Genomic DNA, 17,698 nt, shown 5'->3' on the forward strand with positions numbered 1-17,698 from the left:
CCTGCCCCCGATCCCTCCCAGCATCAGTCTTTTCCAATGGGTCAACTCTTCCCATGAGGTGGCCAAAGTATTGGAGTATCAGTCCTTCCAATGAACACCCAGGACTGATCTCCTTTAGAATGGACTGGTTGGACCTCCTTGCAGTCCAAGGGACTCTCAAGAGTCTCCTCCAACACCACAGTTCAAAAGCATCAATTCTTTGGCACTCAGCTTTCTTCACAGCCTTTCATAGTTTCACACTAATCTCATTTTCTTCTTTAATATTGTTTCTCTTTGTTCATTTTGGTATGAGGATGAAAGTTTTCACAATCATGGCCTTTTTTTCCTTGCCAGCACTCTAGTCTTTTATACATATTTCAAAGCCAGAAGAGTGAAGCCATAATATGTGGGCTGGCTGGAGCAGAATCTAACACTTAGGATCCTACTAACACAACTGAAAGAATTATCTGCTCCTGAAAGAGAAAACTGTCTTCCCAATATCACATTTTTATTCAAACTCTTTATATAATAACTTTATAATTAAGTGTTTTTCTGATTATTAAGTAACACATATGTGTTTCAGAACAGTTGGAAAATACAGAGATATATAAAAGAAAATAAATAATTCCACAACTGACCAGAGCTAGTCACTCTGTAGGTTTTACTCTGGAAACACCAAGCCTTCGCTCACCTACACTTTGGAAATCTAGCCACAGACTGTTTTGTTTCAAAGCAGTCATGTCTTTTTCCACAGAATATGAAATAGAAACATATAAAAAACATACTCAAAGAGAAGAATGAGGTTTCTTCACAAAGTGGTTTCCTAGAAATCCTTCCTTTTCCGAGTGCCTATGAGTCAGAGACTCTAATACAGACTACCTGATTTATTAAAATAATAATAATAAAAATAAGAAGAGGCCAAGGAAGAGAAAGGTGAAGGGCTTATCTCCAGATTCCCCCCCGACTTCTCACACCACCAGGGGCGGGATGCCCACTTTTCTTCCGAGCTGGAGGTTTGTCAGTCTTAGGGGCTACAGCGAGGCGCCGAGGGAGAGCCTGGGAGGGAACCTAAGAGTTGAAGGGAGAGAGAAGAAAAACTCAGTGTCATGTCCTCCCAGTACCCCACTCCTGAGGAAAGGTGTTGTGTGTGGGGAAGGCCGGAGTCAGACAGCAAAGGGGAAGGACCACACTACAGAAAATGGGAGCCCAGTCAGTGGGGTCAGGGCGATCATGTGGAGGGCGAGGGACGAGTCAGTGAGAGCCCCCCACCCCTTCACCCAGCCCTGCTTTCCTCACCTCTTTCCGGGGGATCTCACCCAAGCGGGAGTCTGTGTTCTTTCTGGGGGCATTTTCCCCTCGGCTGTCAGGCCTGCCATACAGATCAGGGGATGAGGAGGGGCAGCTGCTCCCCACTCTCCCCAACACTCGGGGAGAAGAACTACTTCCCGGTGCTGTCTCTTAAGAACAAGAACAAACAAGATAGACCCGGGGATCCAATAAGAGGAAACACATGAGTGGAGTCACAAACTGAGTTATACTAAGTCATCCCAGTCCTAGGACTCTCAGTTCTGAGCTGCAGGGTAAAGAGGGAAAAATTAAAGTAGAAAAACATGCAGAAGAGATTTTTTAAGAAGCGAAAAACAAACCAAAAAGAAAAGAAGAGACAAAAGAAAGGTGGGGAAGGGTGAGAGATGGAGGAAGAGGAGATTCCAACCACCCTCACTTCTTCCCCAGAAAAGGGCAGAAGACACTACTCAATAGACACACTCCACACTTTTCCCGTTCACAGTCCAGATGCCTTGCACCTAGTCCCTCCTCCCTTCCCTCCCAGGGTGGTACCTGCCGCCGCCGTGTTCCAGCCTCTTCAGGTAAAGCAGCAGATCCTCAGCAGGTAGCGCCTCCCAGCCCCGAGCTTGGTAAAGTCGTAACAGCTGAGACACTTCCATCAGCTGCCTCGAGGATGCGGGCCCATCTCCACCTGAGACATCCATCAGGAATGATCATCATCCTGGGCTGGACCCAGCCCTTATTCCAGCTCCCGGAGCCCAGAAGGGCCTTCGGTTCCAGGTACCGGCTCCACACCTGTAAACCAGGACCTGCTTACCTCTCTCTGGGGAGCCACCGCTGGGACCGCTGCTCTGTGAAGGGGCCGAGGGAAGCTCATGGACCCGGAAAAGACTGGACGCCATGGCTAAGGGAACTTTAGTTTTATGGACGGGGGGCGGGAGGCGTGGCACCTGAGGGGTTTCCTCCCAAGATGGCGCAGTCAGAGGACCTAGCCAAAGGAATGAGATTCAGGATGAGGAAATGGGGCAAAAGCCAAGGAATCCCAACAGCCTTAGCCTTCATGGGCTTTGTAACCTTTGCCAGCTCCTGAAGACCTAGTCCTGGTAAGTGGATCTCCTGCCTCTTTCAGGCTCAGCCCCACACTTCTTCAGAGTTGGCACTCACCAGGCTTAGGGGGAAGCTGATCGACGGAGGGGTTCTCGTGGCTCTGGGGTGCAGTCTCCAGCAGCTGGGGGGATAAGACAGTAGGGCTCCTTGAGGACCACTGAAGAAAGACACCTCAGGGTCTGCAGGAAGCAGCGGGGAGGAGGTAGGAGCTGGTCTCCTAAGTTCCAGAAGGAATTGCTGCAGCAGAAATAAGGGGGACTGGGAGAGGCAGAAACTGGGATGAAGTCTTAGTCCTAAAAGGCCAGAGTCCTCACCTCTCAGAGTAGAAAGAGAAAATAAGGAAGGGACGGAGAAAGCAAGATGGAATAGGTGGGCCCTCTCACCTGGTGCAAAAAATGCTTGAGGCCCTGCAGCTGGGAAGGGGGCGGCAGGCCTTCCTTCAGGAAGCCATCCCCCTCAGACCCAGGGTCTTCCTCAGGGAATGGTCGCTCTGCCCGGTGATCCGGATGGAAGGTCCCAACTGAAGAGAAGGCCTCCACTGTACAGTGAAACAGGGGGTGTGTGCTGTAGGGGGAGGGGTCCTCCACCAGGCAGCTCGCTCAAGGCCTGGAAGGATGGGGCCTGTCATACATGAGTGGGGCTTCGCAGCTAGAAGAAGGTGATCACAGTTGAAAACAGCTGGAGAGGGAAGGACTGAAGGCAACTGGGAGCTGGGCACAGCTGAATTCTAAGACAGAAAAGTAGACAGAAGGGGAAGGCTGTGGTCCCTGGATGCTGAATGGATAAATCCCGCCACAGCACAGAATGCTTTAAGATAAACAGACATGTTCTGGCTCTTTCACCAAAACATGCCCTCATGCTTACTTCAACCTGGGTTGTCTCATTTTCACCACACAGAGCACCCCATGCACCCAAGTCACAACTCAAGATCGGCTGATCTGAGGAACGGTTACCAACCCACCAGACCGCCTCTCTTTAAACTTGGACCTAAGAAACAAAGGCAGGTTGTCTAGAGTCTTGCTAGAGTCGGTGTTACAGCTGCTCAAAGCCACATGCAAACCAAAGCAGCGAGAGCAAGAACCCAAGGGGGAGAGAGGGCCGGTCATTCAAGAGGAAAAGCGCAGTCCAGAGCCCAGGTAGGCCCAGAGCAAGGAGGAACAGCTGCGCTGTTCCCAGCAGCCCCTGGTGCCAACTTCGGTTCTCATTAAGCACAGATATGTCCCATTTCCTAGAGTCTTACTGCCTGTATTTTAACCAACTAGAGTGGATTTCTGCTCCTGGTAATGGACAGTCACTAAGACATCTGGGAAACAGAATGCTCAAGCCCCCAGCAGACAGGAAGTTAGGTTAAGAGAGAGACAGTCAGTGCGGGGAAGGGGAACCCGGTGACTTCTGTCCCCAGGCACCTGAAGATGACGTGAGGTCCGGCTTTGGCTCCAGAGGCTGGAAGGAATGCTGGCTCTGGAAAGTGGGGCCTAGCAGGAGACTAAGATCTGGGGAGGGGCTGCAGAGAACAGGCGGTGGCACCCCAGGCAGCTCCTCCCGCGTCTCCCGGCTCTGCTGCAACACGGGCTTCAGGGCCACGGCCATGGTGGGCACCGTCCAGATCCTCCTCTCCCCCTTGTCTGGTTCCTGCGGCCCAGGGCTGGAGGGGCTGGCAGGGGGAACCTGGGCACAAGAGAGGGTGCACTTAAACAGATGAGACGTGCCACAGACACTTTAATAAGATAGCAGATTAGTAGAACATCCTTAGAAGAGGATTTGAGAATATCTATCAAATTTCTGACAAATTTTAAAACGCATATTTTTGATCCTACAATTCCATTTCTAGAAACTGTATAGATATACTGAACCAAGACATATTAATGACATTTTCTGCAGCACTATTTGTAGTAGCAAAACACAGGAAACAACTTTAATATCCACCAACAAACACTTGGTTAAATAAGTCATACAACTGTGTATAGAGGGCAATGTTTCTGTGCGGGGTGGCAGGGTGGAGCTGGGGGTGGGATACACTCAAGACACCAGCAACAGCTGCTGCTTCTTGGGGGAGGATCCAGGAGACTGAGGTGCAGGCATAGTATGGAGATTACTTTTCACCATATACCTTTTTGAACAATTTGGTTGTTTTTTTTATTTTATTTCATTATGTTTTAAAATTTTTGGCTGCACGCATGGCATGTGAGAACCTTAGCTCTCTAACCAGGGATTGAACGTGTGCCCCTGCATCGGAAGGCTGAGCTTTAACCCCTGGACCACTGAGGACGTCCCTTTTGCTTTGTAAAATTACTATGTGCCTATTATTATCTATCCCCAAAAATATTTTAGCTAATATTAAAAACTTAATTGGTAAAAGAAGGACGTAGGAGATACCAACAGAAGAAGGGCAAGGGTTGAAAACCCCTAGGGCAGGACTCCTCTAGGGCAGGACTGAGCAACAATTTCGGACTCTTTCCATCACAGTTACTTCAGCTGCCCTTTGGCAAAACTAGTATCATGTGTTACCCTCTCTTGGGCTGGGAGAAGAGGCTGGTGCCCAGTGCTGTGGGGTCAGTCTAGGGAAGTGGCAGCCACGGCAAAAAGATGGCTTTTGATGAGATAGTTACTCTTTGGGAAAGCTCACAGAATTTTCTTAATGCAGGTCCTAGGAGCTGAACTCGGACTCTCCTTGGGAGGGAGCTAGATGTCCCAAGAAGGGGTCTAAACAGAACCCAGACAGCCTACCGGTGGGTGGGGCAGCAGGGTGGTGGTGCTGAGCAGCCGGGTGGCCTCTTCCCAGTGGGCCTGCAGCATGGCCTGCAGCCGCTCCACCAGCTCCACCCGCTGTTCCTCCAGCTGCTGGTTCCCACTCTGCAGTTCCCGCACTCGCGCCTGCTCCCGGGCCAGTCTGAGAGGAAAGATGCGAGAGGTGATGTCGGGCCTTGAAGAAAGCAGAGACTCGGACAACAGGAAGGCCCACAAGGAAAGGTGGGACACGGGAAATTGTGAGAGGAGCTGGGGCCAGTGCAGAAGAGACCAAGGCTGCAGGGGAAGGGACCAAGGCCTGACATGGAGACTCCAGGGTCTGGTACCTGAGCTCATAGTCCTGAGCCACCTGCTGCTGCCGCTCCTCCCGCTCTGCTATTTCCACCTTGAACTGAGCCAACTGGGTAGACAATTCCTGCTGGTGCTGTCCATTCAGCTCCTGCAGCTGCTTCCTGAGAGGACACAGGTGAGAAGAAAGGACTGAAGATGGAGAAGGAAGTCATCCCGTAAGAAAAAGCCAGCATGTGTGCATGGGAGAGTGAGCGAGCAAGCCAGCCAGCTAGCCCTGCCCTGGCAGGGTTGGGGGGCGGGGTTGTTCAGGACGGCTGAATGGGTTCCCTAGAAGCAGACACTTAAATGAGGACTTATGTGAAGGTGGTTCATTTAAGAAGCATTTCCAGAAAAAAAAAAAGCTGGTAGGAGAGTAGGGGAAGGAAGGGAGAAGGGCACGTGTGCACGTGCTGCAGGTCTCAGCTCAGCACTGTACACACCAGGGGCTAGGGAGCTAGAAATTGGTATTCCTGCAGCCATCAGTTATTGGCTAAGTGCTCCTTCCCATGGGGGAAAGCGGAAAATCCCCAACAAGGTCTGGCTCTCCTACGAACCCGAGGCAGGTCTCCCACCGAGAGACAGACAGGAGCCGGTGTGTTGGAAGCTGGTAAAGGGATCTGAAAGGGTCTGGGTGGTCCACCCCCACCACCTGCTGCGGCTGTGGAGAGGCAGCAGCCGGCGAGCTCCAAGCACCTGTGATGGTCCCTCAGGGAGGCTGCCTGCCGAAGGCTGCTCTCCTGCGCCTGAGCCAGCCGCTCGGTCACCCGCTGCTCCAGCTGCACCGCCAGCTCCGACTCCATCTGGATCCGCTGGCTTTCATACCGGGCCTGGGAGTGAAGCAAGTGGGTGGGTGGGGGAGGTCATCATCAGCTCCATTCTGTTTGGGCTTAGAAGGGTATGGAGGATGTAAGGCAGATTAAAAAAGGATGCTCATTAATAAAAAAATTTTTTTAAAAATAAAGTTCTTTCCGGCTCCCAAGTTTTAAAAAAATTAAAAAAAAAAAAAAAAAAGGATGCTCAGGGCTGGTGCTCTGAGATGACCCAGAGGGATGGGATGGGGAGGGAGGTGGGAGGAGAGGTTCAGGATTGGGAACCCATGGTGGATTCGTGTCCATGTATGGCAAAACCAATACAATATTGTAAAGTAAAATAAATATATAAAACTGAGATTAAAAAAAAAAAAGATCCATGCACCAACATTCCCTCGTACGTCTGAGGGGACAAAAGAAAGAGAATTTTGCGCCGAGGAGTGAAAGCGGTTTCTCTTCCTTATAAAACCATGACCTTGGACAATACAAATGTTTTTTTCATGCTTTTAAAAAAAATATTTATTTATTTATTTAATTCCTTGCAATTACCTAAATTCTTTTTAATTTTTAAAAATTATGGTAAGAAGCATATACAAAGCTTACCTTTTTAGGTAATACAAAACTTACCATTTTAAAGTGTAGCATTACATATACTCACTCACATTGTTGTACAGATCTCTAGAAATTTCATTTTGTAAAACTGAAACTCTATACCCACTGAACAACTCCTCCCCATTTTCCCTCCCCAGCCCCTAACAATCCCCACCCTACTTTCTGTTTCCATGAATGATTTTATCTGTTCTAGGTATCTCATTACCTAACTTTTTAAGTTTCAGGTATACAACATAGTGCCTTAGTGATTACACATTATAAATTAATCCCCACCCAAAAATTTTTAATGGAAAATCTTAATGATATATACTCTCCCTCTGAGCTGGCAATTTCACTTTAAGGAATCTATCCTTCAGAAGGAATGCCAAAGAGTCATGTACAATGATGTTCACTGCAGCATTATTTAATTTTGGCCGTGCTACGGCTTACAGAATCTTAGTTCCCTGACCTACAAATTCAGGGACTGAATCTGTGCCCTCTGCAGTGGAAGCGTGGAGTCCCAACCTTTGGACAGCCAGGGAATTCCATGCAGCACTTTTGTCTTTCTTTAAGCTGTGCTGAGTCTCCATTGCAGTGTACAGGCTTCTCTAGTTGCAGCTCATGGGCTTAGTTGCCCTGTGGCATGTGGGATCTTAGTTCCTGGACCAGGGATTCATTCCTTGTCCCCTGCATTGCAAGGTAGATTTTTAACCACTGGACCACCAGGGAAGTCCCCAGTGTTCTTTTTAATAGTGAAAAAAAAAAATTGGCATCAGGGTAAATTTCTCATCAAAAGGATGATTCATACATTTATTGCAATATAATTCTTTAAAAAAATGATGTACATCTGTATGTGTTAACATGGAAAGATGTCTATGATATATTACAAGGTAAAAACAAGTTGCAGTGAATATATATATATATATATATATATATATATATACACACACACATTTTTTTTAAAAAAGCACCAGCCCATAAACACATATGAAAAAGTTCTGAAAGGATACACATAAAGTGATATGATATGAGAAGGCAACCAATACTGTGTACTTCTGTACACTTGAGCTTGTATTACAGATCACTTTTATTCATATCTTAAAAATATTTTTTAGAGTTCTCTGGGAAGACTACCTTGACCCATCCATATAGAATTGATGGCTCCTTTCTGTCTTGGATATTTACATCTGATAAATTAACTTTGAGAATTTAAACAGAAACTGAGTTTAAGACTTTAAAATAAGCTGACTGAAAAAAAAGTGAAATGAGAATAATGACTCTAAAAGATGACAAGAAAGGAAAGAAAAATAAACACCCAATAGGCAAGACAAAATAAGATATAAAGGGGACATCCCCGGTGGTCCAGTAGCTAAGACTCTGTGCTCCCACTGCAGGGGGACTGGGTTTGATCCCTGGTCACACAACTAGATCCCACATGCCACAACTAAGACACTGTACGGCCAAACATTTTTAAAAATAGTTATTCTTACTCTAAATTATTAGGGCTTCCCTGGTGACTCAGTGGTAAAGAATCTGCCTGCAATGCAGGAGGCCTGGGTTCAATCCCTGGATCGGGAATCCTAAAGAAGGGAATGGCAACCCACTTCAGTATTCTTGCCTGGAGAATCCCATGGAGGGAGGAGCCTGGCCCTCCCTCCATAGGGTTGTAAAGAGTCGGACACGACTGAGCGACTAACACTTTTCTAAATTATTAATCATACTGCTTCAAAAATGTGTGTGCTAGACAAGCTCCCCGTGTAACTGGTGGGCTCCCTATTGCTGGGACTGTGTTAGGATTATCCCTGCCCAGAGCTTACACACAGGAGTTGTTCAGTAGGTTTACTGAATGCACACATACACGCATGTGGCTGGCACCAGTTTAGGGGCTTATAAATTACTACTGAATTGTTTACTAATGTCTTTAGCCTTGGCCCTCCATGATAAATTAGTTTCCATGTGGTCAGCCCTCCAATTCAAGGGCCAAGTGAAAAGTGTATTTTCTCAAAACTGGCCTCTCTAACCCAGAAATTGGGTGTCTCCCTAAGTCAACTATTAATAAGGAAAGAAGTCTCTCAGAAACTCATTAATTTGCCCCTAACATACATTTTACCCATAAAGGCCAAAATTTTAGTTAGAAATGGGAGTGTCTGCCCTGACTCCTGAAGCCACTTCACCTCAGACCTCTGTCTCCCCAGCAGGAACACTCCCCTAGGACCTCAGCCTCCTGACCTGCACCAGGCTCATCTCCAGCTGCAGGGCGTCTCTCTCTCTCCGAGCTGTATCCAGCTCTCCTTCCAACCGCCGCACCTCAGACTGCACCAAGGCCAGCCGCTGCTGGGCCTCCCGGGCGGCCTGGGCCTCCCTCTGGGTGTTCCCCTAGGAAAGGGCAATCAGACTTCAGTTTGTATCTCATTTCCTGACTCCCTGATTCACCCTCCCATACCCTAAGACTCAAGCTCCCTTCCTCTTCACCTGTGACCTATTTCCTCATCTCTGTTGAATCTCACACTTCAGTTTTCCGTATATTTGATGCCCCCGGCCCTTTCTGCAGGCCCTACCCTCTCAGTCTTCTCTTCTTCACTCTCCTTCCTGCTCCACTACACTGTGTATTCTGACATCCATCTCATTCAATTATTTTGTCCTTCATCTGTTCCTCAACTGCCCCTTCTACCTTCTCCCTTTCCAGCTGAGCCTGGCTCTCCTCCTGCAGCGCCTGGTAGCGCTCCTTCAGCTGGTGCTCCTGCTGGGCCCAGCTCCGCCGTTCTTCTTCGAGGGCCACCTGCAGTGTCTCCAACTGTCGATGCTCACTGAGTTGCCCCGCCCGGGCCTCATCCCGTTCTTCCTGCAGGACTCGGCAGCGCTGCTGTTCTAGCTCCAAGCTCAGGGTCAGAGCCTGCCTCTCCTCCTCCTACAGCCCCAGGAGAAAACCAAGATTTTAGCATGCCCTCAGGAGACCAGCAACCTGCCTCCTCACCCCCACACAATGTGCCGGCTGAGAATTATATCCATGAAAACGCAATAGTTAAGAAGCCCACAGGATGTCAATATGGTAAATAGGAGTTTCTGTACCAGAATTAGGTAGACCTGGGCTCAAATCTCAGTCTGAATCCCAGCTCTGCATTTATTTTGGGTTCTGAGGCACATCCTTACTTGTAAAGTGGGCATATTACAGTCCACCTTATGTGGATTCAAGTTACAAGGGTATGTAAAGCATTTAGCACAATGTCTGGCCTGTAGTAAGTACTCAATATATGATAGCTGTCACCACTGTCACCAAAAAGAAATTCCACAAAGACTAGAAAATTCAGCCTTACAAACAGGTACTAGCCAACCAGCAGCTGCACCAGCACTCTTGGACTGTTAGGAATGTCAGTACCAGCATGCATGTAGCAAGCATGTGTCATGCATGCAAGAAATTCTAAACCTGGCTGCTAATTCATGTGGGTAATCATCTTATCATTTCAGCAATGAGAAACCTAAGTCTCACCCCTACACCTTTCTGAAAATATTTAGGTTCCCCAACCCCTCATATATCAAAACCTCAGGGAAAGGACCCAATAAATCTATATTTAAAAATAATTCCCAAATGATTCTAATGAGGATTCAATTTGCAGAATCTCTCAAACTGGCTTGATGGCAGAGCTCACTTTTTTGTAGAGTACCTAGCAGCACTAGTGTTTTGATGAACACACTTTGCTCTGGTGCAACTCAAATTATGAACTCCCACAATCCACCAAAAGCCCAGACTTCCCTGGCAGTCCAGTGGTTAAGGCTCCTTGCTCCCAACTTTGGGGGGCCCAGGTTCAATCCCTGGTCGAGGAACTAAGATCTTGCATGCCATGGGTTCAAACAAACAAAAAAAAATCCATATCCCTCTAGAAGTAATGACCAGCCTTTATTGGAATTAACCCAGGCAAGCATTCTCACCAGTGTCTCTTTTTCCCGTTGCTGCAGTCGGGCACCTTCCTGCTCACGACTCAGGGCCTCCATGGCCTCAGAAAGGCTTTGTTCCAGGCGGGTTACTGTCTTTCAGGGAGAGAACACAGGATGGAGGAACTGAGGAGAATCCCTGCATGCCACCCTTTGAAAATCATTAACAACATAAAGTTTAAAAGCAAGGATTAACTAAATGACTTGGGGGCCAGAGGGATGACGAGATGAGCGGACATCAAACATGCAAGTCTGACAGCAGAAACACTGAAGGGAGAGGACACAGGAGAAGAATTGTCAGGCTAGCTACGGCAAGCTGGAGGTCAACCTGAGAGGAACCCTGGTTCCTCCCTGATCCAGCCATTGGTGACCCAGTTTCTAATGCCTCGTGATCCTGGTTGCCCACCTCCTGCTGCTTGCTTCTAGTGAGTTCAGCTGCCTGCCGTTCCTCCTGGAGTCCCCGAAGCACCTCTGTCCGCTCAGCTTCATGCCGGTTCCAGCCCTCCACCACGCGGGCCAGGGTCTCAGGAAAGGAAGGAGGTCACATAGAATTTCAAATAATTTTTCTTCCCTCTTTGTGTCCACAGGAACAGGGCCAACAGCCACCTTCTTCCAGTGGTCAGCAGACCCAGCACTTACCCACCCCCAATTCCTAATGTGAACAAACAAATGTTGGTTGGCCTCCCCCTGTATTCCTTGGTGCCCCCCATGGAGAGACCCATCCACATTCCACTCCCCTGGCACCTTGTCCAGTTGTTCAATCATGATATCTTTCTTTCGGTCAGCAGTCACGGCCACAGCTAACTGTTGCTGAAGCTCAAGGACACGGGTCTGCAGGTTCTGAATATGGCGCTCACAATGCTGGGAAGAAGGGTGAGGGGGTCTGGGTGTTGCCACCCTTAGTTTGACCAAAGCTCCAAACTTTCCAGCTTCTCTATGGGGGAAATGGACTGGAGACAGGGAGCTTGGGTCCCAAGAACAGAACAGGTTTGAAGAGGGAGAGTCAGGAATTCCAGAGCCTGAGATCTCTAACGCCTTCCTCTACCACCTCAGGAAGCAGGGGTTTGGTTTCCAGCCTCTTCCCTTTCCTAGATCTCCTGAGGAAAAACTTCCATGAACCTTTCGGCAGGGGTGCAGTAGTCCACGCTGCAAAGAGTGGGAAGTTACCCCTGCCTTAAGAAGCATACTGGACACAATGATTCAGTGTGGCAAGGGGAAAGGGGAAAGCCTTTCATTCACGCCCAGGCCGTTTAAAATAGAGGAAGAGAAGGTTCCAAAAATGACAACATGATCAATAATTCCGACTTTTCCTCTGCCTCATCCTGCTCTCTGCCCCCTTCAGATAGGCTGAGGCTCCAGAAACAAAGCTCATTATATCACCAGTAGCTTTGCACAAGCCAACAACGTGTTGTTCATTCACCAAACACGTAGAGTATTTGTTTGTGTTGGGTGTGTTCTAGACTTTAGGAAGACACTGCTGAATAAGATAAGGTATGACCCATGTGGAGCTTAGGTTTTAAAGAGGGGAAACAAACAGGACATACCAGACTTTGATAAACTATACGAAGGAAATAACAGAATGATCTGAAGGAATGCCTGGAGGGAGGTGTGCCATCCTAGACAGGGTAGTCAAATAAGGCTTTCCTCACAGGAGAGCCATTTGAGTAAAATCCTAGCTTGCAAGACCTTAATCTTTTAGCACTTGGCCCTAATTATAATCTTTGCTTCTGTCAAAAGGAAGCCTTTATATCTCACCTTGCGACGAGTATGCTCTGAATCCAGTGCATCTCTCAGTCCCTGAAAATCTGGGGGGTTGAGTGGGGGCCCTGGCCGAAGGCTGGTGTAGCGGGGGAACAACTCCTCAAAGGCCTGGGCTGAGCTGGATGGAGACAAGTCTTGCAGCGGTCGGGTGCTGAATAGATCAGGTAGAGAACAGTAGCGATGGGAAAGCTTTAGAGACCCAGAGTCCCATTTCCAGACATTTTACAAATAAGGAAACTACAACTCAGGGCACGAGCCAAGCCCAAAGTCACAAAGTTACATAGAGAAATGATAGAGCCCTAGAGAGCACACAAGCTTTGTGAGTCACTCTATAGTACTCCTTCCTCTACTCCATGCTCCCTGCAGCACGAGTCACAGCAGAAAAGAGCTAATTCTTCTGGAGGAGGAAGGACCTAGAAAGCCAGGTACTAAGCAGTGGATGCCTATGTTCCCAAAGGAGTAAGCAGGATAGAAGAAAGGCAAGAAAGGGTAAAAACTGAAAGCTAAGTGACAAGCAGCTTAGGTCCTTAAGAGGTACAAAAGCAGCAAAGGGAGAACTAAGCGATAGAACACTTGGCTTTCCAAGAAAGAGAGAAAGGCAGCTAGGAGAACCCCAAGGAGAACTCACTTAAGCAAGGTAGCTGTGCTGTCACTGTCAAAGGAGTCCTCTTCCCGTCTCTCAGAGTCGGCACCTGGAATTGGGGGATCCCCTGCAGGCAGCCAGAGGGACCCACAGCCAGGGTCAGGTAAGGATGGGAACAGGGATCACTTGAAGGAGAAGAGGAGTGGTCCTTCCTTTCTACTTCACCCACTCCTCCTGCTTCTCTCCCTAAGAATGGGAGCCTTTTCTCCTGAAATCTCTTATCTCTGAGTCTAGGTCTCCAGCCCATATATATTCTGCAACTTTCTCCACTTTTTCCCACTGCTTAAATCTAGGTTCTCCTTTATAGAAAATCACTCACGATAAGCCGCATCACGTGAGGTTTGGAGCATGCTCTGGAGTTGACCCCGAACACTCTCCATCTCAAAGATATGCTTGGAACCATCCTAGAAAAAAACAATGCAGAAATAAGATGCAATAATCCATATTGCATCCAGGGTAGATGGCATTGAGTGGCCCCTAAGGCCCAAGTATTTTTACTCTCACACCTTGGAAAGCAAGAAAAATAGAACTGACTCAAGGAGAAACTCAATTGTCTATGGAAGCCAGAGGGGTAATGCAAATGAATTAACTGGGCATCTTAAGGTAAGAGTGGTGAGGATTCCTTCCAACTAGAGAGCAAATATCCTGTGTAAAGACTCTGCTGTCCAAAGCTATCAGTTTTTCAAACTCTGGGAGGCCTAGCCAGTCTGCAGAATGGTTATGATATGTGTTCTATCTGACACTATCTTCTCTGTAACATGTATAATTGATTAAACTATGTTTTAATGCTTTACATGCCAAATTTTGAACCATACAATCAAAACAGTTTCAAGATGAAAGGATCTTAGAATATTTTCCTTAAATCCTTAGTTTCCTCTTGGGATGAAGAACCCTTATCCTCATTTCCAGTACCCACATCCCAGTTAACGCACAGCAACCTACCCCATGGGTGTCTCTGAAGAAAAAAAAAAAAGTTAGGAAGTCTCACAATTTTCCAACTTATGGGCGCAGTACTCTCATCAACATTTGCTCACAGGAACAAGCATGGCTGACTGTGTAATTAAAAGAAATTATGGAATCCAACAACAGGAGCTCAAATCTCAGTAAAGCTCTTTTTTTTTTTTTTTACCACCCCCAATCCCAAGACCCTAGAGGTGTCCAAGACAGACCTCCCTCACCTTTTTCTTCACGTTGTTCTCCAATCCCACTGACAAGCTGTGACTCAGTTCTTGGGCCAAGCCATCCAACACCTCATGGGGAGGTGGGGAGGCAGCAGGTAAATACAGCTGGGCTCGGGCTGTGCTCTCTGCCTGACGACTGAGGTGCAAAGAAGTATACAGCTGGGAGGTCACCTCAGAGGACACTTGGTTCAGCCCAGGGGCTTCTGATGACTCACTCAGGAGGTCCTTGGCCCGTAGGGGTGATGTGGGGCTGGCAGCTGATGCTGCCATGACCACAGGGAAGAGACAACTGGAGACAACAGAGGTGGGAACTCCTGGTTCTGCTTTAGGAGAGCCCAGGGGAGTAAGTACCGGGAGAAGGAAGATTTGGGAGAAATGAGGAAGACTCCGAGCGAAGGATTCTTGCTGAATGAGGGTATGGAGCCTTTCTGGTTAAAGGAAAGGTTTCCAACAGTTCCAGAGGCCATGGGAGAGGACAAAAGGATTTCTTTCCACAGCTCCTGGGAACAGTAGAAAAGGCGGGTGCAGCGAGGAGAAGGTGGGGATGGAAGACCTACTGCGGGGCAGGCGCACCACTGCAGTTCCTCTGGAGCGCTGAAAGCTGCAGTTCAACTTCTGGGCCAGGCTCTCATAGTCCACTGAGCTCTTAAGTTCTCACACCCAGAATGCGCAAACTGAAAAGGACCCAAATCCAATAGGGGCCTAATTTCCGCCCAGCTGTCTTACGTGCCCCTCAACTGGCTCCGGTCTCAGCGAGGCAGGAACCTCACGCTCCCCACCTCTCCTCTTCGCCATGCACCCATACAGGATCAACTGTCTGGTATATCCCCTCCGATCCCTCCGGGCAAGAAAGCCGTAGCACGGCTCCCTAGAATCCCTCCCTCCCTACTAACCCAAAAGAAAGTTTGTGAACACTCAAGTCACGCCCTCTGATGGCCCTAAAAAATACGCTCAGGCGCTCCAGCTTAGCCTGAGATCCCTTACCTCGATCACCCCGTTCCGATTACTCCCCACACCTCCAGTCCTCAGCCCCGCAGTTTGCCAAGGTGGGAACTAGGGAATGCCCCCTCCCCCTGAGACCCGGTAGGCCCACACCCAAAAGACCCCTCTTCTCGCGCCCTTCCCAACACTCAAAACCGTTGGCAGTCTCCCGCCCACCTTCCGCAGCTCCTCCTCACTCGCTTCGATGACGTCACCAGCCCAGGATACAGTGCTTTCAGCCGCTTCCAGCTTCTGGAGCGGAGAGCCTTACACGCGCATGCCCAGACCCGGCGCCACGGATTGGCTGAAGCAGGTATGGGGCGGAGTTATTGCTGCGACTCTTTGACCCGATGGGGCGGGGCTCCGCGAAAACCGGAAGTGTCGAGTAACGGGCACTCGGAGCAGTTCCGGTGAGTCCGGGGGAGGGGACCCCCGTCTGGTTGGAGGGATCCGTGACTGAGAACTGGAGCCGACGGGGTGTGGGCGGTCCCGGGGAGAGGCTCACATTCTCTGCCTTGCAGATGACTGTCCACAACCTGTACCTGTTTGACCGAAATGGAGTGTGTCTGCATTACAGCGAGTGGCACCGCAAGAAGCAAGCAGGGATCCCTAAGGAGGAGGTGACGAGAGGGCCCCGCGCCACTTGGGTGACCTCGCATCTCCAAATGCACATAGTCCCAGTCCAGCCCCTTTTCTCCAAACCCTGGCTCATTCCCACCCCTACCCCCTCTCCTTTACAACAGAGAGCTAATTCTGCCCCCTCTCCTTCCAGGAGTACAAGCTGATGTACGGGATGCTCTTCTCTATCCGCTCTTTTGTCAGCAAGATGTCCCCGCTAGACATGTACGCGGAGTCGGAGGGGTTGTTGAGGGAAGGAGGGAACAGATGGGGAGGGGGTACTTTCTGGAGTGGGAGGGGCTTTTGTCCCCAGAGAGGGTAAGGAGACAGAGAGAAAGGCTGAGTCAGGAGCGAGAATTCAGGACCTGGCCGAAGCGGCCGTGGGGAAGAGAAGGTTAGAGAGGTTGGGCACGGGGGCTACAGTGAAAGGTGAAGCTGCGAGGTGTCTAAAAGGGAGTCTATCTAGAGGGGATCAGAAGTATCTCTTTGGGAGAGATTCCGCTCCCATTCCTTAACATTCCTCCCCATCCCTGCAGGAAGGACGGCTTCCTGGCCTTCCAAACTAGCCGTTACAAACTGCATTACTACGAGACGCCCACTGGGATCAAGGTTGTCATGAATACAGACTTGGGCGTGGGGCCCATCCGAGATGTGCTGCACCACATCTACAGTGCGGTCAGTGCCAGTCCCTCCGACCCTGCTCCCAAAGCCTCAACAGCCATGATCACTCAGAGCCCCAAGACTCCATCCCTGCCCTAATCCTACTGTACTGTATCTCTACAGTACAGTAGACACCCTGGGTTTTCTCTGGACCTTTATGTCTTTATACACTCCCACCTCCAGTTTCTCCTCAAAGGGTTTGCCTCCCAGCCCTTGATCCCTGTGCATTCACACACCTGTGAGGTTGAAAAGAAGTGTACAAAGCCTGGCTCTAACACCCTCCCTCTTCACAGCTGTATGTGGAGCTGGTGGTGAAGAATCCCCTGTGCCCGCTTGGCCAGACTGTGCAAAGTGAGCTCTTCCGCTCCCGACTGGACTCCTACGTCCGCTCTCTGCCCTTCTTCTCCGCCCGGGCTGGCTGAAGGAAGCACTCTACCTCACCCCTCAGAAGAATCGCTGTCTGCCTGGGGCCCAACCTAACCTGTATCACCCAAGGGCTCCTGCTGCAAACCCTACCACCCCAGTCCCCCAGCCTCATCAAGCCCCTCGGTAGCCCTCCTAGGGGAACAGCCTAAAGCCCTTCACAGGAAGGCAGCCTACTAGAGTCCCTACACCTCCAAACCAGGTCCTCTCTCCAGTTTGATCCCCTACCTGATTCTGTGAGAAGTACAGAATAAACTTTTTATCACCCTCTGGGACCTTAGCGTGTCAGTTTGAGTGGTTGATCGGGGCCTGCCCCTCTCATGGAGGCGTGAACCAGGGTGTCTGCATCCTCTGAGCCAAAAAAGAGGCTTTTTCCATGGGTTTGTTAACAACAACAACACGACTGATGTTTGGGGCTGGGTAATACCTTGATTGGGGGGAGAGGGGGGAGGGCTGTCAGGTACTCTGTTCTGCCTGTGAAAGTGTTAGTCGCTCAGTCTTGTCTGACTCTTTGCAATCCCATGGACTGTAGCCCACCAAGCCCCTCCATGGGATTTCCCAGGCAAGAATACCAGAGTGGATTGCCATTTCCTGCACTGCCACTCACTAAATGCTGGTAGCATGCCCGCGTCCAAGTCGTGACAGTCAGA

General features: G+C 49.3%; 2 protein-coding genes across 4 annotated transcripts; one reads left to right on the plus strand and one right to left on the minus strand.

Moving 5' to 3' along the window:
• Positions 1-848: 848 nt before the first annotated feature.
• CNTROB (centrobin, centriole duplication and spindle assembly protein) lies at positions 849-15,649 on the minus strand. 3 transcript variants are annotated; one of them, XM_055576615.1, is made up of 20 exons: positions 15,525-15,636; positions 14,364-15,040; positions 13,505-13,589; positions 13,171-13,252; positions 12,537-12,693; positions 11,526-11,642; positions 11,188-11,304; positions 10,779-10,877; positions 9,523-9,759; positions 9,081-9,227; positions 6,145-6,278; positions 5,448-5,573; positions 5,101-5,263; positions 3,780-4,041; positions 2,757-2,911; positions 2,431-2,494; positions 2,084-2,254; positions 1,819-1,957; positions 1,276-1,348; positions 849-1,047 (listed from the first exon to the last, which is right to left on the minus strand). In XM_055576615.1, the coding sequence occupies exons 2-20, from the start codon at positions 14,634-14,636 to the stop codon at positions 922-924; spliced, it is 2,727 nt and encodes a 908-aa protein (XP_055432590.1). In that variant the 5' UTR covers positions 14,637-15,040; positions 15,525-15,636; the 3' UTR covers positions 849-921. The 3 variants fall into 3 exon arrangements, with proteins under 3 accessions (XP_055432590.1, XP_055432592.1, XP_055432591.1); XM_055576617.1 differs by lacking the exons at positions 14,364-15,040; positions 15,525-15,636 and having other exon boundaries at positions 13,501-13,589; XM_055576616.1 differs by lacking the exons at positions 849-1,047; positions 1,276-1,348; positions 2,084-2,254 and having other exon boundaries at positions 1,923-2,061; positions 15,525-15,649.
• Positions 15,644-17,323, plus strand: TRAPPC1 (trafficking protein particle complex subunit 1). The gene is made up of 5 exons (XM_055576618.1): positions 15,644-15,757; positions 15,869-15,967; positions 16,120-16,190; positions 16,502-16,640; positions 16,919-17,323. The coding sequence occupies exons 2-5, from the start codon at positions 15,869-15,871 to the stop codon at positions 17,045-17,047; spliced, it is 438 nt and encodes a 145-aa protein (XP_055432593.1). The 5' UTR covers positions 15,644-15,757; the 3' UTR covers positions 17,048-17,323.
• The last annotated feature ends 375 nt before the right edge of the window (positions 17,324-17,698 follow it).

Source organism: Bubalus kerabau, chromosome 4 (genome assembly GCF_029407905.1).
Source record: "Bubalus kerabau isolate K-KA32 ecotype Philippines breed swamp buffalo chromosome 4, PCC_UOA_SB_1v2, whole genome shotgun sequence".
In the NCBI taxonomy this organism is placed as follows: Eukaryota; Metazoa; Chordata; class Mammalia; order Artiodactyla; family Bovidae; genus Bubalus; species Bubalus kerabau.

What these genes read in the sequence shown, in the direction of transcription:
- CNTROB (XM_055576615.1), bottom strand. Translation starts at nt 14,636, where the DNA reads ATGGCAGCATCAGCTGCCAGCCCCACATCACCCCTACGGGCCAAGGAC. An exon ending in CTCACGTGATGCGGCTTATC is followed by an intron (nt 13,253 to 13,504) that starts GTGAGTGATTTT and finishes GGCTGCCTGCAG; the next exon opens with GGGATCCCCCAATTCCAGGT. An exon ending in CTCAGCTGGAAAGGGAGAAG is followed by an intron (nt 9,228 to 9,522) that starts GTAGAAGGGGCA and finishes GCCCTTTCCTAG; the next exon opens with GGGAACACCCAGAGGGAGGC.
- TRAPPC1 (XM_055576618.1), top strand. Translation starts at nt 15,869, where the DNA reads ATGACTGTCCACAACCTGTACCTGTTTGACCGAAATGGAGTGTGTCTG. An exon ending in CAGGGATCCCTAAGGAGGAG is followed by an intron (nt 15,968 to 16,119) that starts GTGACGAGAGGG and finishes CTCTCCTTCCAG; the next exon opens with GAGTACAAGCTGATGTACGG. An exon ending in TGCACCACATCTACAGTGCG is followed by an intron (nt 16,641 to 16,918) that starts GTCAGTGCCAGT and finishes CCCTCTTCACAG; the next exon opens with CTGTATGTGGAGCTGGTGGT.